The sequence below is a fragment of the Pyrus communis genome, chromosome 12 (genome assembly GCF_041283825.1).
Source record: "Pyrus communis isolate YQ-2024b chromosome 12, ASM4128382v1, whole genome shotgun sequence".
Lineage (NCBI taxonomy): Eukaryota > Viridiplantae > Streptophyta > Magnoliopsida > Rosales > Rosaceae > Pyrus > Pyrus communis.
The window spans coordinates 23,870,715-23,896,762 of NC_142576.1; the positions used below are offsets into that span (position 1 = coordinate 23,870,715).

The following is a 26,048-nucleotide window of genomic DNA, read 5'->3' on the forward strand; positions in this document are numbered from 1 at the left end:
AGCAGCATGCAATCAGCGAGCGCGTAAAGCAAATCAACGTTTTGTATCATCCGCTTTTGTATTCTTTTGATGATAAAATTATACTTTTTAATCTTTTCGAAAAAGAATTGTTATTAATATTTCTAAAATTTTATTTTATAATTTAAATTTTTTATATTTAAAGTGCGAAATAAAAATTTTAAAATGCTAATAACACTTCTTTTTTGAAAATTCAGTTTTCCGAAACACCATCGAGCATGAGTCAAACAAAAATAAATAAATTAAAAGAAAAATAATTATTATAAATAAGTAAATAAATAAAAATATAAAAATACGAAAAAGGAAATTCTTATTTCTCGTCGGAGACGTAGAAGACTTTGGAGTTCGTAAACAACACACCTTTATAAATCCTTCTTCCTCCTCACAACTTCCTCCTCAGCCATCTCTCTCTCTCTTCTTTCTCTCTCTAAATTTTCAAAGGTTTATTTTTCTGCGATATGCCGCAAGTCGATTTGGAAACACTAGTTTCGGCGTGCGCTGGTGGCTCAATGGATCGGAAAATCGCCTGCGAGACGCAGGCCGACGCCGCCACCGCCGGACACGGCCGGCCGGAGGATGACGTCGAGGAACCGGAAGTTCCACCGGATTTCCCCCCGGAATCCTTCTGGCTCTCGAAAGACGCAGAGTACGACTGGTTCGACCGCAACGCCTTCTACGAGCGCAAAGACTCCACCAAAGGAAACTCCAACGCTAATAACTTGAATTCGAATCAAAATTCGCACTCGAATTCGAACTCGCAGCGGTTTTCGATGAACTTGAAGTCGAAGGCGGCGATCATCGGGCTTCCCAAGCCGCAGAAGCACAACTACACCGACACGAAGAATCGGCGGCACTGCAAGGCCGGAAACACGAGGCTGTTTCCGAAACGGTCCGGATCCGTCGGAAAATCGGACGCTCCAATGATCGAGCCGTCGTCTCCGAAGGTCTCGTGTATGGGGAGGGTGAGATCGAAGAGGGATCGGAAGAAGCGCCGGGTCAGGAATCGGCACAGACAGTCGGCCGAGACGTCCATGGAAAAGTCCGTTAAACCGGTTTCCGAGAGACGAAAACTCGGTTTCTTCGCGAGTTTTCGGGCGATTTTTCGTCACGGCGGACACCGAGACAAATCGACAAAATCGCCGTTCGCGGACGACTTGCCTCCGAGAAACAGCAGCGTGAAGTCGACGAAAGCGCGCGACAGGGCGGTAGCGGACGATGTCGACTCGCTTCCAAGACACAGCGTGGAGAGCGAACCGCCCGGTTTGGGTGGCATGAAGCGGTTCGTTTCGGGTCGGAGGTCCGGATCGTGGGTGGGCGAAGGCGGTATCGACGTTGCGTAGTTGGTGGGCGTCTTGGAAAACTGAGAGGGATACGGTCACGAGGAAGCAGCAGGTGGGTTGCGGGCGTGATTGGTTGTCTGAGTGGGACCCGTTTTATCCTGTTTAAATTGTGGTTGGGATGACGTGGCACGTTGAATAACGGTTTCCCTCCATACCCGGGTTAGAGGTAAAACAGTCATTTCGGCTACGACGTTTTTCTTCGTTTTTTGTATTTTTTTTCACTTCATTAGTGTAGAAGGTTGTGTAAATATATATGCTTTTGGATTGAAAGTTGTAAATTTGCTTGTTATTTTGGATAATCCGGGTACAAAAATTGCATTTTCTATTGTCAAAAAACAGATACGACTCGAACTAATTTAACCTGCAGAAACGTAATTTAAACGCGGATTTATAAGTAAGAGCACATGCACACTTTTTGTACTCATGTCAATGTGGTTACGCACACATCAACTTGCTTTCAGTGAGTTAGGCACTTTTGCTGCGGCTAATTATTGTGATAATTAATTGATTATATATATAATTTTATTGATAATTTAACAGATTAGGATTCTTGGAAAAATCCAAGCATTGACCACATGTGAATCGGGGAGGGTGGGAACTTTAGTGGATGGCGGAAAAGGAGTTTTGGCCTACCACACTAGAACTTGTGTTGTCTTACCTACTTTTTCGAATTTGGTAGTCTTTCTTTTCAAAATAATAAAGGTAGATGATTGGGATCATTCTAAAGGCGGGAGAAGGTATCCCTTTTGGAGGTGGATTGTATGTCCTTCTATATTCATATTTTTTTTATGTTGTTCTGTGATGTGTAGTCACAGTTAAGCCATGTTAACATTTTATATTAATTTTTTTATAAAAATAATAAAATAAAACGTAATAGGAATATAAAAGGTTGACGTGACTTAATCGTGACCACATAAACAAAAAATCATGAGAAAAGTATGGAAATAGGAGGACATACACTCCACCTCCATCCCTTTTAGAAGGTAAAAAGTAGGGAAGTGGAACCTACAAGTACCATTTAATCAAACATTGTACTAATGCCAACTCATCATCATCAAATGAAGGGAAGCATCATGAGAAATTCGAGAAAACTTTTGCTTCGTTTGAGCATTGTGTCAAACACTGATAGAGATAGATAAACGGCTAAAGTTGCATAGAAAAGCTTTGCTTTTGTAGCACGACAATAGCTCCTTGTGTGAAATTTGTGTGACATATGTAGCCTTTATGTTATGAGATCTAACTTGGTTTTTTGAAATTCAGATGTTTGATCATAAATCTTAATTAACAAATTTAAAATTTATGAAAATCTGACAGTTTGATCGCTGCATCATTTTCAAGTCATGATCATGTAGTTTCTTAAGACATATCGGATCTTATTGATCAGAAATTTTAGATTCATAAACATATCACTTATCATGTAACAATGAAAGTTACAGTTTTGATGATTTTAAAATTAACAAAAAAGAAGACTTGGAAATGTGCATCATCAAGTCTGTGTTTGGGTTGTGGTCATCTATAAATAATTCGGCATTCTCGACTTTGAGAGAGGATTGACTACTCTCATTGAAAATGTCCACCTTGCCCATCTAGCTGAATCGAGATTCCAGAGCCGACGAGTTGAAAAATTCGGATTATTTATTTAAATCATGTAGCTTTATTAATTCATCTTATTGATCCATCTCATACAAATCAAGTAATTCGGACCTTACTTTTCATCTTATGAGCAACCCGAATTACTCTTTCTTCGGCTCCAAACAACGAAACCTATAAAGGATCTGAATTCCGTCTAGCTATAGGAAAATGTAATACTTTCCTATTAAATATTAATATTAAATTTTGTGTTCTTGGAAAAAGTGGATCCAAAAACTAATTAAAAACTCTGCTACCCACAGTTTTTCAACATCCTTGAATCCTTGACCAGTACTTCGAATTAGCATGTCTGCTCTCTCTATGATTTCTTGACCAATGCTTTCTTGGCTTTGATTTGGATCCTGGTTTTCATCCCCACATTTTTATATTTTTCACTTTTTATGATTTCTTCCATTTACCCTAGAAAACAAAATTACTTGTGTTTTTTAATCAGGATTTTTTTAGAACAAGAAAAATGCTTTACCATTCTGATTGTTTTCTAAGGTTTTTTATTTATTTAATTTAATAAATTCGAGTGTGAAAAATACGGACTTTGGATATATTTCAAGATTAGGAATAGAAGTATCAGTAGACTTTAGTTGGTATCTTCAAACTTTTTACGGCAAAATTAAACTTATATTTTTCAGAGTACTACTAACAAAAGAAATTAATTTTATAAAATGCGCAAGATCAATTTTTATACATTAAAATATATTAGCTCTGTTTTTCTTCTCCCTTTTGGGTTATAAAATATGGAATAGGATCCTCTATGACAACCCGTTCCTAATTTTCTGTGTAATTTCTCCCCGAGTATGTGAACTGACTATTATGCCCTTAGAGGCAAGTGACGTGGACGTGTTTATTTCTCTCTCAATTTATTTTCGTGCTTCCGTAATTAATTTGTACACACTGTTATGAGTGTACGTGAATTTTTATCAATGTAGAAACACTATTACGAATAGATTTCAATTTCCTTTTACTGTAGAAAACCTGAAACCCTATCCCTTGTATTCTTTAAATCTACCTATGCCCTCTCTCCTTTTTCTTCACTCACCAATCAACTCCCTCAAATCTCTTACCAATCCCATCATTTCCCTCTACACAACGCCCAATCAGAAAAGCAAGAAAATATCTCACTCTTTCTCTCTTCCTTCTCTCTCCCTCCCAAAGCTCTCTTTCTCTGCAACTGCCATGAACGAGCACCAAAGCTCGTAGATCGAGCTTAAAAACCTCACCATTACGTTCATTTCTTCTTCACGAACTCAACCATACCAACCAACCTTAGTTTGACCGAGTTTTGGACGTCGAACTTGGAAGGTCCAAACTCAATGAGTTTGAGTTCATCATTTTTCAAGCTGAGTTAAGGAGTTTTGAAGGTTGAGGAAGCTTTCCCACAACTTCCCGAGACCTCTAGGACAATTTTGAAGAAGCTTGGATGTCGAAACAATAGAGTTTCGAGGATTTCACTTTTGGCCAAAACTTTCGAGGTGATTTCCAACCACCTCCGTCCACTTTTTGGACTCCAAAGAGATATAACGCAATTCTACTCTTTATAAGCTTCAAATCCATATAAAGTAGGTCGAAAATGGTTGAGAAATGAAGAAGTTATGCAAGTTTCAAAATTTTCTAGAAAAAGGGTGAGATTCGAGTTGCAGATGGCGGCGCCAGCGGTGGAGGAGAGCAGCGGACAACGGAGACCGTCGAAGAAGACAGGGAATATTCCGTCAAAGTCAACATAATATTCTAACAGCGTCAGGTAATGCCGTTAATCTTTGTTAAGCTTTTAATGGAATATTCTTAACGGTGTCAGTCAAACTGATGGCACGTGCCTGCGCTTGGGGGTGCGTCTAGCCGTGCCTTGGCCAACGCGTGAGGGCGCGTGCATGGTCCAAAAATTTATCTGAAGATTTGTGTAGGTCCTTGACGTCGAGTAGATCGATTTCATGTATTTAAACCCTAGGTTTGAGCAAACTATAGAGGTTTTATTTAAGTTTCCATATATTTGCTTTAAATAATTCTATTATAGTTGTTTCACATATAGGGGAAACGTATCCCGATGACATACGGGGTCAGGTTAGGCATGGGGTCTACGACCCGACGATGTACTTGTGAGTGGGCAGTTTATTTTATACCTATACATATTTATAGTTTCCCTAAATGCGTAGTTACTTCACTTTTACGCTTATATTGCCAAGTATTCATTATTGTGATATAAATTGTGATAAATGCTGCTATATGGTTGGGATATTATTGTCATGACATTCATACATATTTGTACATGCTCATCTGCTGCACCCCGGTGTTAGTACTTCGCCCAGGGCCAGGGCCAATCATTTACGTGTATGTTCACATCTGCACCATTCGCTCCCCCTTGGATCCAAGTTTTGTGCTAGTCCTGTCGTACAAATTGCATAGGAAATTCCGACTCGTATGTAACCGCGCCTCGACGCCAGTCTTCACGTGATCGTAGTACTAGAGCGTATTGATTACACCCAGTTCTGTCATACAGGTTGCATTATGCAACTCCGACTCATGTGCTAGCATAGATTGATAAGCCATTGATTATACTTGTTTATCACATAATTATATTATTGTGGCATTTGATATATCATGACTTGGCATATTTCTAGTTATAAATGTTGGTGTATTATTGTTTACATACTTACGTAGTATGTTTTAAGGAAACTATACTTGTTTTAAGGCAAGGGGTTAGGATGTTCAAAAATAAAGGTTTTCGTATGACCATTGTTTTGCTGGCCCACTCAACTTTGTTTTTTGCCCCTCCAGGACCTAGATAGCTGATTTCTTCGTGGCACTTGAGGAACCTTTGGCAATTCTGACATTATCTTCGATTTAGACATACATCACAGTTGTGTAATAAGTGTACTTTAGCTGCTCTGACTACTCTTTGATAGTCGTACTGTCTTTTAAGCTCTGAATAATTGTAGTGGATTATTCCTACGATTGCGCACTCTTTCAGTGATTAGTATAATTAGTTCAAATTAGTTTTAAATTTATTCACTTTTTCACATCACATACCCTTAGAGCACTTCCATTAGGGGTGGGATAGGCCAGCACATAGCCAAAAAAATGGCGCAGCACCTAGGGAACTCTCTCCAAGCTAGCCCAAAATTGACAGACCTTGGGACCGGCCCATTTGACGCCATGCTGATGTCAGTCACTTTTTTTTTCTTATTTTTTTTGCACCTGAAAGTGATGGCCTTAGTTTGTTGGAAAATCTGAAGAAAAAAATGCACTAACAGCATGTTTGCACCAACGCAAAGGTTTCCAACACAATTTATAAGTTAGAAACCATAAGAATAGGATTGATAACTTACCCAGATGTAATGCAAGATATTTCGCCGAGAATTGGACCTTGAACTCGTTGGAGTTTGTCCGTTTTCCTTTGTCAGAATCACATGCAAGGAATTAAGCCCTCGAATTAACCACAAAAATTGCAACACAACAGGATTTAAAGCTCAAGAACACAATACCGTGATAGAAACATCACCTGGGTTAGAGATTGAGAGCTCAAGCTCTCGGCTTCAATGGTAGGACCTCGCACCATGCACCGATGCTGCATGCAAGGCCATGGTTGGGTTCCTTGAGCTCCAGGGATTACAAAAATAATATTTTGTGTTTGATTTGTTGAAGGGTTTGAAGAGGAAAGAGAGCTCACGGGAGTGAGCTGGAAAAGAGAAAGAGGGAAAGAGATAGAGAGAGAGAGAGAGAGAACCGGTGGGAAAAGGGAAAAAGTGATGGGGATGTTTGATGGATTGGGTAAGGAAATAGGTTTCTAAAACCTATTAAAATCATTATTTTAAAGGTTCAATTGGAAATGCATTTTATTTAATCATATTTTAATAACCGGTGGGGAAAAGAGAAAAAGTGATGGGGATGTTTGATGGATTAGGTAAGGAAATAGGTTTTTAAAACCTATTAAAATCATTATTTTAAAGGTCCAATTGGAAATCTATTTTGTTTAATCATATTTTAATAAAATGGACTAGGCTGTTTTTTCTTTTTTTTTTAGGAGTAGAGATGTATTTGGCATATTACTGTTCATTGGGGTCTATTACTATTCACTGAGTGGAAGAATGCGCTGGGTGCTGGCACATTTTTGTTAGGGGTGGAATTGCTTTTATGGTTAGGTCACCTCACGATGATGGCCAGCACAGCTCGACCTTCCTAGATCAGGATGTGTCATCCTCTCTGGATCCTTTTTGTGGGAATTTAGAAAATCAATCAATCGTGTCCGTTCATCATACATCTTGCCGTTATAAATTATTTAAAATTTAAAATTGAATATAAATAGTACCTAACAAAAATTGGTTGCACGATGTACGTTAAACAGATACGATTAATTAATCTTCATTCCCATAAAAAAAATATCCGGAGAGGATCCTTGTCCATAAAATATAGTGCCAGTTTATCTCATCAACTGTGTTCCTTTGATTATTTATTCTTTTGGAAGCACGTTAATTTAATGATAAATACAGATGATTTAGTAATCTGTAGTTCCTTAATTTGGTAATGAAATTAAGGCGTATATTCCGGAAAAGAATGAAGCAAGTTGGAGCACTCCATCAATCAAATTGAAAGAGATGGTCAATTGACCCAACTATACAATCCACCCCATACCATATGTGTGTGTGTGTGTATCCCTTTCTGCTGATGGATCCCTCAAATAAAATATCTTATGGTGCTAATTCTGTAGTTTTGTTAATGATCCAAACATTTGTATTTTAGCATATCATTCATAGGTTATTTTTACAAAAAATTAGACAAATTCAAACCATTATGACATCCCATTATAGTGAAGGATATAGACAAATAATGTTTTCCACAGTCAAATGGTTTCAAATTTGGATGTTTTTTTGGAATAAATGATATTTGAAAAAAGATCTCAAAGATGGACGGTTGAACCGTTGAAATACAATTTGGAGTGTGTAAAGAATCCCTCAATGCAAGGGACTGTTGCATATGTATCCCTCAATGCAAGGGACTGTTGCATATGTATTTATTATCAACTTAAAAAGAAAGGAAAAAAAGGTACACAAACTTCTCTTTCTAGCTAATTACTTCGCCTAACTAGTAACTATAATTGATTCACTGATGCTTCAACATCAGTGGATCATGAATTATTCACACGGGTACAAATCCAAAAACAACGACAATAGACATACGAGGACTCATTTTCCCTACCTACGACTCATGCATGTTCCTTTAATCCAAGCCACTGCCTATGAGTCATCGCGGCTCATTCTAAATGAATGTCACACGTCGACTAAGATGACACATTTACTAGTGCATAAGCTCATCGTAGAGCTCAATCTTGCGTCCATTTGGAGATTGAAGAGGTCTTGAGTTGTTTTTGCAAGATGCATCCAATGGTGCTTTTAGTGCATCTAACTGATGCTTGGAAATAGTCCTCATCTGCATGCATATTCATGAATGTCAAACTTTAGGGTTGTGTATTTATATGTTTATGTGTGCGCGCGCGTAGAAAAATTAATGAAACGAATAATTAGTACCTTTCCGAGAATGCTCCAGACAACATTTTCGGTGCATGGAGGAACGGTGAGAGAGCCAACGTATCTGTAATATTTGCGACTCTTCTTCTGTAACTCATTCAGATCAACAGTTCCAACGGGAATGGTGGCATCTTCATCTTTCTTGCACGCCTCCTTGGCCAGCTCGGCCAGCTTGTTCTTAATCTGTATGATGAATTGTAAGCCTTAGACTTTTGTAGTAATAGATAAGATCGAAACCTTGAAGAGAAGGTAAAGCCCTCTAAGGAGCTGCCCATGCAAATTCCCATTAATTAGTCACTAATAGGTGTTTTGGAGTAATTGTAGCAATGGTCCCTCAACTTTAATCAAATGGAGCAATGGTACCTCAACTAAAAATTCATTACCATTGGTCCCTCAACTCATCAAAACGTATAGCTATGGTCCTTTTTGTTAACTTTGTCAAAATTATGTCAAAATGAGTTATGTTGGAAGGACCATTGCTACAATTGAGTTAAATTTAAGAGACTACTGCTTCAATTGGGTTAAAGTTGAGGGACAATTTCTCCAGTCGGATTAAAGTTGAGGGATCATTGATACAATTTGACTTATTTGATTTTCCATATTTGCCCTTTGATTCAGCCTCACGTGCATGACACGTGATTTATTTTGACGGAAGTTCTACCGGAGTTGACGAAAATGACCATAGCTGCACGTTTTGATGAGTTGATGGACTATTTGTAATGAATTTTTAGTTGAGTGACTATTGCTCCAATTAAGTTAAAGTTAAGGGATTGTTGCTACAATTTACTCTAGGTGTTTTACCTAGCCATTTGTAGACTCTTAACATTTGTGCAACTAACCTAATCTCAAAATGGACAAACACCTCGAGTCGTGAACTTTAACCATGAGCTACGGATTCATGTTCAGGGCCCAGAGCCTTGGGCATGAGTCTTGAGTCCTAGACTCAAGCCAATGTTAATCTCCCCCACTCAAACATTGATTCCATTTCTCAACCAAACAAGGGTTTAGGGAAACTCTAACTTACCTGTAAGAGGATGATATCTTCCTTGCCGAAATTGAAGAGGATCGCCACAACTGCGAGGCTTTGATCAGCTGCCTGGTGAACCAGATGAAGCTCCGCTGGAAATCTGTAGCAGTTATTGGCATTGTTATATATCTCTAAGCTGTTGCAGTTTTGCTAATTACAGGTCCAAAACCTAAAAAGTAAAATTTTCCCAACCCCGTCTAATATTTCGTCTAATTTTGTAAAAACGGTTTCGGTTCTTCATCGCAACAAGTTTACACTTTAGATAGAAACACTTCAAGCCAAATACTTTAGACATAATAATGTTGGTTTGTTGAGAAAACAAGTTACAAGGACCCACCTCTAACGAACCATTTTCATTTTTTCGCTTCACTCGATTTATTAGATAAAAGAGAGAAGGAGAATGCACATACTGGATTCCATTAAGGCGATGCTCAGAGGGAGTGTGCCAGTGCAACTGCCTCAAGTTGTAGTTCTTACCATCCACATCTAGTGTTCCCCCATTTCCTTCGAAACGCACCTTCATAAACAAAATCCATGCATATATAAGTTACTGAGGTAGCGTGTAATTGAACTCATGATCTCGAGTAATGAGAATATTAATAACTTGAGCTACAAACCCGTTGCTTCTCGTTCTAGACTAGTTGTAATCTGAGTTCAATTACATAACCCCTTATTGAGCAAGGAATTGAAAGGAAAAAAAAAATCTAACCACTTCCAAAATTTTGAGCTCAAACAATTGGAAGTTTCCCAATAACTTTTTCATATGGGATGATCACTTACCAAAATAATAAAAACAGAAAAAAAAAAAATTCTAACATATTCTTACCAAAATAATATGGTAGAAATATGAAAAACAACCCTACAAGATAATCCGACAATAGCTACTGAAAGGTCTTTTATCCACCTATTACTTACTAATAATAGGTTCTATCCATTCGTTGCAACTAGTGTTTAAAATATACACGAAATTATCAATATTTTCATTAAAATATCAGAAAAATCAAGGATTGATATGGAAAAGGGGTGAAATGCAAACTTCACCGTATATTGTCGAGATATAGGAAAACCATTGAAATATTTACCGATTCACTACAGAAAATTTGTCGAAGCCCATTGCAGATTTCAAACTTTTGATTTTTTTTGATAAATTTTTCTCTAATTTCGACCAAATCTGAATGAGTTGATATACCCATCCCATTATAAATTTTTATAATTTATGTTGAAGGCAACCGATGTCGATATCGATATATCCATCGATACTCTCATAAATTTGCATACCAATTTCTCAACTTATATCGATATTTTAAGCAACTACTATTACTGATTATTTTTATTTTTTCTTGGACAGCAAGCATCTTAAGAAGGGTGATAGAGGAACAAATTACCCCAAGGTTAAAGCCGTTGTTAAACAATGTGGCATTTGAAGTACGGTAGACTCTGGTCAACGGCATTAGTTTTTTGTTAGGGGTAAGTACGCTCTTGACGACGTCAACCGGAGACTGCATCTTCCCATTTGAGCATGCTGTGTTATTTGGACTCAAGCTTCCCCATTTCTCAGGACCAGTTTGACCAGTGTAGCTAAATGAGAGTGTGTCTGCATGCACGTAGATAAACATCAAACACAAACAAAAAATTGATCAACAATATATATACACATTCAACCATTTACTAAACAACAATATAATTTTGACACACGAAATTGACCGCACATTGCCAACACACTTTAATAGAGGTCGGCCCTATCATTGCATGTGGGATAAGATCCATTTGTATTAGAGAGTGTGAGTAACATTGTTGGTTTCCTGTGTTTAAAAGAGATTCTTTTTCTGATTTTGATGGCAATGCAGATAACAAACATAATTTGCATTCCTAAAAATCATAACTATGTAACATATATAGATAAGTACATTCAAAAATCAGTGTTTTAAAAGTTGCCTATGCACTATACGGTGGCCAACTGTCAGGATTAACCTGTAGTCGAAAGAAAAATCTTAAAAAGAATTAAGCGGGCCCCAAAACGACTTAGGTGGGGACTAGGTGCCCTAAGCGGTCTGGACATTTAAGAAGAGAGGAATAAGAGAAAATGAGTTTCTCTCTCTTCCATTCCCACCTGGTGACCACACTCATCCTTTATTTACTGAAGATATGACTTTAACCCCTAAAGCTTAATTTTCTCTACATAAAACCCGACATAAGTTTTTTACTCTAATAAAACCCATTGACAAGATTCCACATCAGCAAATTCATTAATTATATTCGACTTTACACATTTAAAAATTTTTGATGCCTAAAATACCCCTATTTGAATGTTTGATGTACACAATTAGTTCTATACGGGTTCCGTTGTAAGGAAGATTTAATGATTTTACAAAAATAAAAAAATAATAAATTTATTGCCAAATATATAACAACAATAAAACATGCCTAATATATGTAAAAATACATGCTTAGTTTAGTCAATGAAATTATATTTTACAAATAAATGTAGGTAAATTATTTCACACACACACACACACACACACACACACATATATATATATATATATAACCAAAAAATAAGCATGCCTGATATCGTAAAATTTCATTTGAAATAATTTACCTACAAAAAAAATGTTATTTGATTTAGTGCACCTAGTATTCAAATTTTAAAAAGTTAGATGCTTAAAAAAAGCAAGATAATTTACCCCAATAAATGTAAAGTACATGCAAAATAATTTACCTACATTATAAAGCAAACCCAATGGATGCAAAATAATGCACCTACATAAAAAATAATATTTTTTTATTCAATACTAGTCACCTATTATTTGTACATGTAATAATAAAATGTGCCCAATATATGATATATACAAAATAAAATACCTACATAATGAAGAATGTTAGTTGATTCAAAATTAATTTACTTACAAAATAAAGCAATTTTATTTGATTTAAAATTAATTTACCTATTATTTGTACATATATCTTATAATAATAAAATGTGCCAAATATATGTCACATCTCACCCCGAGCCCCCACCACATCCCAGGCTCGACTCTATCGTAGCACGATATTGTCCGCTTTGGGCCCCGACCACGCCCTCACGGTTTTGTTTATGGGAACTCACACGAGAACTTCCCAGTGGGTCATCCATCCTGGGATTGCTCTCATGCGAACTCGTTTAACTTCGAAGTTCCAACAAAACCCGAAGCCAGTGAGATCCCAAAAGGCCTCGTGCTAGGTAGAGATGGGAATATACATATAAGGCTTACAGGATCCACTCTCCTAGGCGATGTGGGATGTTACAATTCCGGCCAGGGATTGGCTCTGATACCAAATTGTCACTTCCCGGCCCAGGTCCCCACCACATCCCTGGCTCAACTCCACCGTAGCACAACATTGTTCACTTTAGGCCTCGACTACGCCCTCATGGTTTTGTTTCTGGGAACTCACACGAGAACTTCACAGTGGGTCACCCATCCTGGGATTGCTCTCGCGCGAACTCGCTTAACTTCGGAGTTCTAACGGAACCTGAAGCCAGTGAGCTCTCAAAAGGCCTCGTGCTAGGTAGAGATGGGAATATACATATAAGGCTTACATGATCTACTTTCCTGGACGATGTAGGATGTTACATATATGTAATAATACATGGAAAATATATTACCTACTAATTAAATAAAAGAATGTTATTTGATTCAATATTAATTTACCTAAAAAATATATGTTAGTTGCTCATCATAAATTTACATATAGGTAGATTAATTAGTATAATATGTTTGAACATATATGTAGTACTGCTCATATGTGTGTGTGTGTGTGTGTGTGTATTTGAACACACACACATATATATATATATATATATATATATATATATTTTTTTTTTTTTTTTTTTTTGAGCTTATGGTAATACTATATACATTTGAACGTGTATATATATATATGTTAGGAGTAATAATATGTGTAATAATTATTTGTTCATTGTAATTAAGATGAGTAATTACATTTATTGATTTATTTTGAATATTGTGGCACAAGTTGTAAATATCTTGTAATAATAGGTCAATTATTTTTCTACTTGGCAATCATTTTCAAATTTTGGTTTTATTTGGAAGTTTATAACTAGAAGAGTTTTTGTCTAGAAAATAAAATTTACAATAGTTTATATCTAAAGAACCCTTTATTTAATATTTTATAAAATTATTGTCCAAACAAGTTGGGACAGCTAGCATTTTAATAAACATGGTTGAACGTGTATTAAGTATTAGTGTGCCCCACCTCCCTTCTATGCGTCCCAGTATTCCACTTCACCAAATGCTTTCTACCCCACGTACACTTTTATTTCTCTCTAATTTCACTGTAAATTCATATGATTTCTAAAAAATATTTCATAAAATACTACAGACTTCAATCATTTGAACTTTTATCTCATACAATCAAATTTGCTAAAGTACTAAAGATATATAATAAATTTACTTCAATCCACTTAATCTGCTTAGCTCACCTAGGCGCCTAGGTGCCTAAGTGTTAAACCCTAGCATGTTTCCAGACTAACACCTAGCATATTTTAGAAGCTTGCCATAAACAAAATGAAAAGTGGGAGAAACTAATAAAGTATGTTGTGGCAAAATATCTATGCAGAAAACTAAAATCCTTGGAAAGAAAATGGCAAGAATATTAAGCATGCATCTTAAAAGAAACAGAACCGGCTCTTTTGTTCCGTCACTTGTAAAAGCTAAAAAAATAATGACAGTCGAAGTAGGTTATGAGTTCAAATCTCGTGCACGAAAGTTGCTTAGAAAGAGAGGTAGATAACATTCAAGGAAACAAATAGGGGAAAGAAAAGCACGGTTCTATATCAAAAAACAAAACCCAAACGCGCAAGAACTGGTTAGATATGGATATGTTAGAGGGAGAGAGATTTCATACCATCTTGGACAGAAGCCGAAGGGCTGAAGACGAGCAGCAAGGCTATCACAAGGAAGGAGAAGGAAACTCTAAGGGCCATAGTTTAGTTCAATCTGTCAATAATACAAATGAAACAAGAGACTTCTGCAGGTGGCTTATGTTTTAATAGCTTGTGGCTTCTTTTGCTGCTAACTTTAGGCGGGCGATCTCTCGCTCTCTCTGCTAAATAGCCGTTGTTTCTCGAGAGTCTTGGAGCACCTTAGCTTTGATGTCTTTGCCTATTTATACACTTGCTGCCACTGCTGCCTTCTGTTGCATATATAACCTGCAGTTTGGGGTTTTTATTTGTATTTAAATAACTAATTATGTCTTTATTTAGAGAGCTTCGATATATTTGTCTGCTTCTTTTTGCTTTAGGGCCCTTGGAATTTAGTGAAAGTGCACATTTGACCTTTCCAGGATTGTGTAACAAAGAGAACTATAATATACTGAGAAATGCTAAGGGACTCTCCATGGACTTTTTGCCACCTAACCCTTTAACGTCAATTCTCATGTCAATATTACAAAATAGAGAAATGTTAAAGACTCTCAAAGTGAGACTCTCCATGGACTCTCTTCCACCTCATATGTTTGACACAAAGTTTTATAATGTTGGCACATGAATTGTGCCAAAAGCATGAGGTGATAAAGAGTCTCACTTTTGAAAAAGTCTCCTTAGCATTTCTCAAATAAATTTTTGGTTAAGTAATTAACTATTTCGATACAAGTGATGCTAGGAGAAAAATCCAATACAAAACTTCATGTGTAAAGGTAAATGTTGGGAACCCGCTTGACGTACAATTCATCTGCTCTTGGTAATCAAATTTTACATTTAAGAGGGGTGGTCTAATGATAAAATAAACAATGTGGAACGCTATTAAATTTGATTTCTATGAGGCATATAAGCATTCTAATTTACTTGATATGTGTGATTTGTAAGTGATATTTGTACATATCCAAAATTATCCTATTTCCATCAAAATTATGAAATCGACTTTGAAAAAAAATCTTTATATAGTCCTCAATTTTGATGTTCTACTTGTCTTTGATATTACATGGTCCTTTATTCTTAAGATATGCGGGAAATTTTAGTCTAATATAAAGTAGGAGTGAGGTTCGAATTTGGATACAAAGGAATTTACCGTCTCGATTTTTTAGATGTGTAATTGTTCATCTCTCTCCCATCCACACATTGCATAAACTTTACATTTTATTTCATCTCTCTCCCATCCACACATTGCATAAACAATAACAATCGTGTTACTGTTGGGGCTTAATAGTGGAAACACAAAATCTGTTGCCCTATTTTAAATTTTAAATTTTCTTCTTGACGCGTGGGTTTAAATTTGAAAAAACAATGTTCTAAGTGCATGGTCACGTATGCCCCAGAGCACCGGGGAACGCTTTAATATTTAACTAAAAATAAAATAAATTTTCCACCGCTACCCGTTGTGTTTGTGGACTTATTCTGTAATAATTAAGAAATTATCCTTAAATTATAATTGTTTCTATGCTAATCTATAAGAATGGATCAATTCAATGGCCGAAAGATAGTCTTAATTTAAGAATTCGAATTCTTTTTGGACTTTAGTGTCTGCAGTTTAAGAACTAAATAATTTGAGTCCTTAGTTTGTGTAAAAGAGAAAGTGGAGCTCTTAGTTTGTGTGAGATAGACCAGCGTAATGAGTTAATGAAGACCGTCAGAATCAGTTTGAATGATTCAGATTTTATGGTCCTTGATTTCTAAAAGATCCAAAGTGGATCTCTTTCCTTAATTTGACACCATCTATTTGTAGTTACGTTGGTGTGGTGTTTATAATTTATGTAATGTGCTTATGAATATATAAAGTTGAATGTCTAGAAACAAAACTCAATTTAACAGCCGGCACCATGTGAATTAGTCTTTCATTATCGACAAATGAATTCGGGACCATTTTTAATAGAGAAATACTAATGAAATTTTCTAAAAGTATAATTCTTCATGAATTTTCTATCACTTTACAATTTAACACAAATTCTCGTACCAATATCATACAAAAAATATAAGGTAGTAGAGAGGATATGAAAATTTCCGCTTCTAACTTTTAAGAAAGTCTAGGGTTTAGCATTTCTCATTTTAATATTAAAAAATATATATTACTAAACTATGAGTTAGTTCAATCAGAGGATGTGACCGACCATGAATAAATGCGTTTTCAACGTGTAAACAACCTTGTCGAATATAGGATTACAAAAAGAAATTGTTTTAAAATATATGCTGAGTGGGTAATCTTTTGAAATAAATTAAAAGTAGAAAGGGTAAGGAAAAAAGAAACACATAATGTGAAGGCTTTTCTATGGAAAGCTTCAAGACAGACATTATAGACAGCTAGTGGATCCATGTCATATATATGGGGACCCCACTAACAAATATATATTTTAGTTTCGCTAACTCATTATTTACGAGATTTAAAATTATAATATTTCACTTATTAAAGAAAATATTATTAGACTAAGTAGTTAGACAACATTATTTGAAACTAGTAGATTGGACAACGTTCCATGTCAAATTTGTGGGGAACACCATTACCATCTTGGTTCTTTTGATTCTTGAGGTCCAAATCTCTAAGTGGCACATAACCCAAGTTTTAGGATACGTTAATGTTTTAAGATACCATTACAGTAGCGTACGGAGCCTAAACGCAAGTAAAGTTTATCTTCTACTATAGATCAAGCATAAAAGCCAATCACTAATCTCTCAATTACCCAGGTGACGCAAACAAGGAAAAGAAATGAGTAATGGTAAAGCTCTAATTTTCATTAGATTTATTAAACTACGAGAATGCGGATTCGAACTTAAATATAGAAGAGGAAACGCATTGTTCTAACAAACTTAATTGATACCAAACTTACTTACGGCCGCCCTAACATTTCTGTTCTTTTTTCTTTTTTTTTCATTAAAAATCACTTGTACAAGGAGGAATACAATACATGCATCAAATGTTAGGAAGGGCTAGTCAAGCTTGGTTTTTTGTTTTAGTCCAAAAACGTCAATTGCATTGAACGAGCCATGCTTGGGTCTTTTTGTAGTTTTTTTTTTTTTTTTTCAAACGACAACCTTCCCCATAAACCCACTCACCACCCCACTAAAAAAAAGGCACCAAGGATGACCATTTCCTCGACAGATTAACCCACACCAGTCTAGAAAGCTCAGATGTAATTTTTTTTTAAACATAAACGAGACTGAAAATTATTTTTCGTATAACAATTTCATTGACAGATTAACCCGCACCAGTTAGAAAGCTCAAATGTATTTTTAAATATTAATGAGCGTGCGGAAACCATTTCCCGTGTATTTTCATTCAAAACCTTCCCCCCTAACTTTATTTTGGAGGACAGATACTACCTTACCCAGATAAAGATGAATTTTGGTTCCAAATTGGTGTTGGGGTCCCCCAACAGCCACCAATGGCAAACTGTGCACACTTTATATGGGAAGATAATGGGTTTCTGGTCCCCTTTGTTCTGTAGTTTTCTGCTGTGTTATCCAAACAGGTCACTATAATTTTAGCTCCAAATGTCACAAGAACATAGATATCCCATATCCTGCAACAGATGCTCCTTCAAGATATACCATAATCTATTTCTCTTTCAAATCTTTTGAAATATTGTGAAATTTCAAAACCTCATCTATATGCGATTCTCTGCCTAAAAAGTTTGAAAGTTTGTTTGACATAAATATTATTGAAACTCCAAAAAAAGTCGATCTACAATCATCCCCTTTCAAAAATTTAAGGAAATTGCATATGAAAAAGAGCACGATGACCTTTAAAGTGTCCAGTAATTAAATTCCTTTCTGATAATAAAAATATATATATTTTTTTTATCCAAAATGGTTCATGCAATTGACGTAACTCCTCACTTTAGTCCATGGCAATGAAAATCGATAGAAGTAATCCTTGTGTTTGCCCACTATAAATCATTTTGGTTCTTTCATGAAAAATTTATCAATATCCTCATTAAGTAGAAGGATTAGTTTGACAAAAAATACCCTTCAAAAGGTGATCAAGTGGTTGCTTCCGTGACAATTTAACGAGGATATGACTGATTTTCTTGTAAGGAACAAAATGATTTACACAAAAGGAACAAAATGATTTATGATGGATAAACACAAGGACCACTTCAATCGATTTTCATTGTCAGAGACCAAAATGAAGAATTATGTTAATCACATGGACCATTTTGGCCAAAAAGCCTAATAAAATACAACTCATGCTCTTCTTGTCCAATAGTTAGAAACAAAACTCATGCAAATCATGATGTATTTGCAAGATTATTGCCATAAAATAAGTACCAATAAATGCAGGAAGACAAACAACCCCATAATTTTAGGAAAACTAATAAAAATAACTTGAAAACTTTGAGTTTTAAAGATAAGGACAAAATAAAGAGTAATGTAAATAGTACCAAAATTGCCTTTTTAGTGTAAAAAAGTGATTTTTCGTTAAAGTGAACAGTATCGGGAGCTTTTCGATAAAGTTCCCCGTAATTTTGCCTTTGAAACATTTCCAACAGTCATATGCACCATTTGACAGGACCTGCCATTAGAAGTTAGAGGAAGCAATAGGTGATAAGTGGCATCTGGTAAGTATATTCCCCACTGACAAACATGTAAAAAACATCCCCAGTTGCCACAAAAAAAGTGGCGGATTAGGAGCTCACCTGTTGACAACTCTTTTCTTCTCAGCTTCAGAAACAAAGACGGAGAGATTCTCCACCAAAAGTTAAAGAGGATCCACTTTGGATATGCACCATTGCTTCAGTCCCCACATTGTGAGGATATGTCACATACCTGCAATTTCCTTTTGGTACAAATTTCTTTTGCAGATAACCTTCAAAAATCGTTTATGCTAGGTCGAAAGTTTTATTAATTGGACGATTAGCGGGATTAGGGGCAGAAGTTATAGCAGAACCAGTTTCTCTAGGAGGGCGACACAACTCAAAATCTGGATTCGATCATTTTGTTAAGGAGTAACAAGATAATGAACTACTCCAGAAACGTTCTGAAGATACTTATTCCTAGGTTCAACAGTGTCTTCACTCATCTACTGTACATTTTCTTTCGGTTGCATAACATTTATCGTCATTCAATCTAGTCGATGAACATATCTACACAACCAACAAGGATCTGCAAACAACTCTCAGATAACAGTGGCAAAACTCTGTCCGAAGGAACTTCGACATGTTTAAGAAAAGCTGTCAAACAAATTCCGGAGGGCAAGGGAAAGACACAAACATCTCTCCCAAATTGTTCGTTCTCTCTTGTATTGACTTATTAAGGAACAACATTGGTGACTTCTGATTTAACGCAATAAGCAGATATAAATTCAACTTCATCAGAACAAGTTGTGAAAACAACACAACAGCATAACTTTCCTTAAAGCCGGCATTCTTTAATAGCGATTTAACAATGTATGAATAAAAGGGTGAGTAACGTTAATTTTCGATTAAATTTTCAGTATCCAATAAGGAAAATGTAACAGGACAATATCCTTCCCCTTCTATTGCAGTTTTTCGACAAGTAGGAGGGAGCTAAAGTCTAAAATTTACAAAATCATTGATAAACACTACGATAAAACTTCAAGCATACGTACTGCAAGTATCGAAACATAACTCTACTGCATCATGTCACACGACAAAATATTCAAACAGACAGAACACGAAACTAAAGCTATTCAACACAAAATAAGCCGAAGACATAATTTCATAGTAACATAAAAGCGTGACAAAATATACAAAACAAAATTATAAAATATATAAATGAACAAAGTGCGTGCCTTAGGAAAGCATTACTTATTGTAGAGCATACGTTGCTTTTAGATATTCTACAATCTCTGCACTTTCGAACATTTCCACCCCCGTATTTGGATCTTCTAAGTAAGGAGCCTGTCAAACAAAATGTTAAGATTGAGACTGTCAAGTTACCAATCCACGGCATGTCAAACAGAGATGAAATCTTTCATTCTCTTACGATAAAACCACAGCCGCAGGAATTCATTGTAGGTTATTGAAAGTACCTGAAAACGTCCGGTTTTCTCAAACAGTATTTGTCGTTTTGGACTGCCACGAGCACAGCTGAAAAGAGTATTCATAATCTCTCAGTAATATACTTTACATCTTTGTACACAAAAACAGAAACAGATGACATTGAAAGGAAGGCTAAATAAGTTCTTCCAAAAGATGATGGGTCGCTTTGCATCAGAAAAACCTTGAAACAGGCAATAATCCTGTACAACACAATGGAAAAATAATGCTCTATACCCGAGTTTAGAAACAACAGAGATATATTCAGAGAGACGTGGATAATAAAAAAACCCCTAAGAGAGTGAGAAAGTGGAAATATTAGAAAAATTAAATTTTCAGAAAAAATGTTCAAAATTGACGCCAAAATTTAGCTTCAAATAGATAGAAACATGTTAGATAAATATGAATCATATACACGAGCACACACATGCAGAATCATAATACCATGTAATTAATAGGGGCTAAAAAGAGTACACAGTAGATAAATGTAACAATAAATCGCATCTTCCCAATACACAACCTTGGAACGATACAACTGTAAAAGTACATACATTAACATAGATATAACACTGGGATACAAAATACCACAAATTTACGGGGTTTGGATTAGGGTTCTTATGTTCACCTAATGTTTTTGCTTGTGAGTGTATCTGCATGTGCGTGCGTATTCAATCACATTCCTATAAAAAACATTGTGTATGTACAAACGAAGCGTTGTTACTAAAGTCTTATAATATTCTTCATGTGCACCAGAGATAGTTTTATCAATAATGTAAGACTTCCTATACAAAAGCCAAAACCAATGCTATCATCACACAACTGCCAACAAAAAAGATAGTTCACAAGTAAAAAGTTCACTTCGAATTGTGTGCTACTTGATGAATTATGAAAATTAATAATAACGCAAGACCTAAACATAATTATTGTTACTCATATTTACCTGCGATATATGTGAGGCAGTTCTAACTCTACAAGTACTTCACGCACAAGTTTGCAAAAAGGAGATCCCTGAAACAGACAAAAATTTCAAACTACAACTTGGCGTGTGTGTGATGTATCAGTATATATATGTAAAAAAAAGATCAAGGCATATCTATCTTTATTAGGGACCTCAAATAAGTTAGGACATAAAGTACAGAGCATGACAGTCTAACCTCATATGCCCATACTAAAAGTGGTTTGGGTGGTAGTTTTGATGGAGAATAGCGAGATCCCTGAACGGAATTATCGAACAAGAGATTGATCAATTAAGTTTGTAAAACAAATTACATATAATAGCGAAATCATGAAAATCTAACATGGGCTTTCAATGTGGGCAAACTTTAGCGTTTGATGCATCGTGCAGTTAATGAACTAGGCATATTCTAGGAGGACACACACCCCCTACTCACAACGAATCAAAAGAAAGAGGTTGTGAAAAGAATTACAGACTTGAAGAATTCAAACAAGCTAACCTTTCCTGCACGACCAATCATAGCAAAGCCTGCAGTCAAAGTCTGCAATCGAGATTTGAAATAAATAAATAACTAAAAACAACAATTTTACAACCAGAAGAATTAATTAAAATATACTTTCTAAACATAAAAAGAAAATTTGAGACGAGTCAAATGCTAACCGTTAACAAACCAAGTGACAATGCAAGAGGAACAGTTCCATCACCTGCACAAACATTTGGGGGACCGGGGGTAAGAAAATTTAAAAAGAATTTGGTGTAAAATGGTTGGCATGAATGAATAATATAGTTAGTAGAAGCTCTTATTCAAGAAAGTGTAGCTTCTGTAAAAAGCAAAGAAATAAAAAGCAAAAATGCATCGCATAATTTGTAGAGCCTAGGTATACTGCTTCCATAACAAATAGTTACCATAAACTTAACATATAAAAATGTACCCAAACGTCATAGTGCAGTTGTATTATGGATCTATCCCCTATCATGTCTGCATATACTGTAAGATGAAGGTAATACAATAAACATAATGAAATAACGTGATTGTAGCAAGATGAGCGTGACCACACGCACCATATTTCCCAACCAAGTACTTGATTATGTCATCTGATTCATACATTGAAACTCCAGTGTTCGGATCCACCTGCGACCAAACACAAAAATTGCTATGTAGCTGCCACTCAAAGCCATTGTGATATGATAATGAGATGAAACTAAGGTATATGTAACAACAGGCATAAAAACAAAACTAGTGAATGATGCAGAGAAGTAAAAACTAAGATAGCTATTCATATTTCATTGTGTGAAAGATTCTTATCATCATAGCCGAGGAGAAACTTAAGTGTTAGCTTCATGTTATTAAATGTTCTTTAGTTGACGGAATCATTTAGCTATAATTTCAAAGGGTTATATATAGCACTTATGATCTATTGGGTTTCCTTTTTTATTTTAAATATCTGCAAATTCCCTTCTCTTGGAAATTTTCCTATGAGATTCTTAAGCAAAAAGTCTTCAAAACAGCACTAAATCGTCCAAACATGGCTGAAATTTTACACCTCTAGGAATAGCCGTAGGTTTGTAATGATACAATGGCAACAAGCAATAATCTCAAAAGTTAAAGAGTACACGAAAAATTGGAGAGAGTTTTGCTAGAGATATTTCATGAAAGACAGAGAAAGCAACTTGATCCATCTTATTGGTAATACATTGGAGCTGCTAAGCACTACATTAATACTTTAACAATTCTGCTTTCTTTTGAATCTAATTATAAGTCTACCATTATTAAGGATTATTTACATTATATCCCTCTCAAGGACAAACGCCCCCCCCTGACTGCGATGATAAAAAGGAAAACAATAATTTAAAGAGTACAGTATCTAACCATGTAAGGGAACTGCTGTTTTCCGCCCATCTCAGCAACCTTGCAACGAAAGTTTGGACCACCTTGTGGGCAAGGATAAAATAGAACATCGAGGTCCAATACTGCAACAATTTCCCTAACCTATACATACATAAAATGTCAATTCATAAATAAAGAAAGAACATGTAACGGTCATGTATTCATCAAAATACATAATAATCAATTGAAAAGCCATCGATGACCTTAAGAGCCATTGACGCACATATTTAACCAAAATCTTGACAATTAGAGGATCCCTTAATTGGCCAGGTAGCAATGAAGCTCAAAAAGTGTTTATCTTGGATGAAACAGAAGGTCAATAGCCTGATCCTAAATTACACTACTCAATACCAACATGGCTAAAACTAAATGCCTAAAAGCAAACTAAACACCTAACCTATTCGTGACCGCAGATTTCAACATTACACCCATCAAAGAATGATGATGCACTGGATTAAATGGGACAGTGCAGTAATGATATCATGTGTATGGTTTGTGACATTTGCTCCGTTACTCAAGTCATACAGAGAATACTACGGCAAAAATAAAAAACGACCTTTCATATGGATATGGGAAGTGGTTTTCACACACCCTTTTTAGCCTCTTACACACCCCTGTTTAATCCTAGCCGCTGATTCCGTTTGATTTATTCAACCCGATGGCCATAAATAAAGAGAGGTGCGTGAGAAAACTAAAAAGGGTGTGTGAAAATCACTTCCCTATATATATATATATATATATATATGCGCATGCTTGTATATTTATAAACTACATGGAAATTTCAGGGGTTGAAGTTACCTTCCGGCAGAATGGACACCTGTGCATTATCCGTGGAAATCATATATGCCAACAGAAAAAAAAAAAATACATGCAGTCAGTTTTAGAGTGGTATGGATAAAACTCGGGGGGACTAGAAATTTCTACCAAAAAGAATTAAATTACAGAAACAATACAATGGGATGAAAATACAGTACCCTTCAAACTCATATATCTCAATAGGCTTCGCCGGACGGGGGCCTACTTTTGAAGTCTCTTTGACCTTAGAATCTGTTACATCAAAATTGGACAGAAAAAAAAATAAAAAAATGAAACCTCTTACACTCGGCTACTTGAAATTATCAGATCTCTTGTTTACTGTTCAAAAAACTGTATTAAAACAAACCAAAAATTCGTATTCACAACGACAACAAAATGCTTGATGCCAAAAACAACTTTCATATTACGGAAAAATCATGATGGCCAACATAGGAAAACTTCTTCATAACTTGGAAATAGTTACTTTTTAGTTCTGATCAGACTCAATATACACTAATACCAGCCGTTTAACAATTTCTTAAATCATCTTCATTTAATTCATGCCATAAATCATATCAACTCAAACTAACACGTACCATTAAACTCGAGAGCATACTGGTCCGAAGGAATATCATTTTTCGAAACGAAAGAGAAAGAATATCTGCCATTGCACAACCAAAACAAGAAAGCAGAAAAAAAAATGAAGTCAGAAACTGTCTACTGCTAGCACTATACTGGAATTTGGTACTTAAAATACTCAGTGTAGTTTATTATAACATATCTAATTCAAAATTTCATCTTAGTGGTGCATTAGCATAGTTTGAAAAAACGCGCAATATATATAGCGCTATATATCCCGTCACGTAAGAGATTTTGCAGTATAACACAAAATATCACGATAGTCTAAAAAAATGTTCGATTTTTATGCGATATTCAGCGATATACCACACCAAATGCCTCGTGATCGTATTGCTACGACAATCACCACATCCATCCATTCAATGAAAATGACTATACTACGAGTTTATTATGCATTAATGTGAAATTATTATTAAATTATATGTGTTTTGTTGCAAGTATCAAATAGCTTACTCTATACATTTGTCGAGACTAGGAGTTTATCATATATATTCATCAATACTATTTTACGCTATACAAGTCTCAAATAGCTTACGTGAAACCGCTACGTAGCGCGACATTGCATAGCGAAACCGCTCACGAGAAGCGATTTCAAACTATGCTAAACAGCACAAATTTAATGGTAAACAAACCCAAGTGCAAATAAAGCAACAATCTTTAAATTACTGAACAAAAAGGTTAATTTAACGAAAAAAAAATTTAAAAATTGAAAATTTGATTACCCAGAAACGAAAACGCCAGTGCCCAACCGGAAGAACAAGGCAAGAGCAGCCCCTAAGACGTCCCAAACTTTGTCAGGCCTGACGCCGAACCGCTTCGGCTCCGGCGGCTTGAAATTGGGCGGAGGAGCAAATGTTAACGGCGGCGATGAAGGTTCTGGTTTGGTTTGAACAGAAGCTGAAGTTTGGGGGGTCTCAGAGGACTCTGTAGTAGCTCTAATAGTACAGAATTTTCTTTTGGGTATTGTGGGGGATAAAAAAGGCGGGAAAATTGAACTGGGAATTAGGTTTAGAGCTTTGGCCATGGCTATTGGGGGTTATGGGGGGAAGGGGAGGTTTGGAATTGGAGAGATTGAGTTGAGAATTGTGAAGTATGTGACTGTGAATCAGTTCACTTTTGGTGAACACTGGAGAGAGACAAGTACCTGCACTTGCTAGATTTCCAAAGCAAATGATTGGTTGGAACTTGGAACCGAGGGATGATGGGCTCAAGCCATGATTTTGTGTTTTGGAATCCC

The 26,048-nt window shown here is 35.8% G+C and overlaps 3 protein-coding genes across 3 annotated transcripts; 1 reads left to right on the top strand and 2 right to left on the bottom strand.

Annotated features, from left to right (window-relative positions):
- Positions 1-343: 343 nt before the first annotated feature.
- On the top strand, positions 344-1,657 carry LOC137745516 (uncharacterized). The gene has a single exon (XM_068485479.2). The coding sequence runs from the start codon at positions 477-479 to the stop codon at positions 1,356-1,358; it is 882 nt and encodes a 293-aa protein (XP_068341580.1). The 5' UTR covers positions 344-476; the 3' UTR covers positions 1,359-1,657.
- A 6,276-nt stretch (positions 1,658-7,933) lies between these two features.
- ACA1 (alpha carbonic anhydrase 1) lies at positions 7,934-14,724 on the bottom strand. The gene is made up of 6 exons (XM_068484065.2): positions 14,454-14,724; positions 10,934-11,142; positions 9,959-10,065; positions 9,546-9,648; positions 8,522-8,704; positions 7,934-8,423 (listed from the first exon to the last, which is right to left on the bottom strand). The coding sequence occupies exons 1-6, from the start codon at positions 14,530-14,532 to the stop codon at positions 8,292-8,294; spliced, it is 813 nt and encodes a 270-aa protein (XP_068340166.2). The 5' UTR covers positions 14,533-14,724; the 3' UTR covers positions 7,934-8,291.
- A 5,386-nt stretch (positions 14,725-20,110) lies between these two features.
- On the bottom strand, positions 20,111-26,048 carry LOC137745250 (uncharacterized). The gene is made up of 12 exons (XM_068485168.2): positions 25,534-26,048; positions 24,769-24,833; positions 24,352-24,424; positions 24,176-24,194; positions 23,360-23,479; positions 22,552-22,621; positions 22,150-22,193; positions 21,989-22,030; positions 21,689-21,748; positions 21,475-21,542; positions 20,528-20,585; positions 20,111-20,396 (listed from the first exon to the last, which is right to left on the bottom strand). Exons 1-12 carry the CDS (start codon positions 25,833-25,835, stop codon positions 20,304-20,306), a joined length of 1,014 nt encoding a protein of 337 aa, XP_068341269.2. The 5' UTR covers positions 25,836-26,048; the 3' UTR covers positions 20,111-20,303.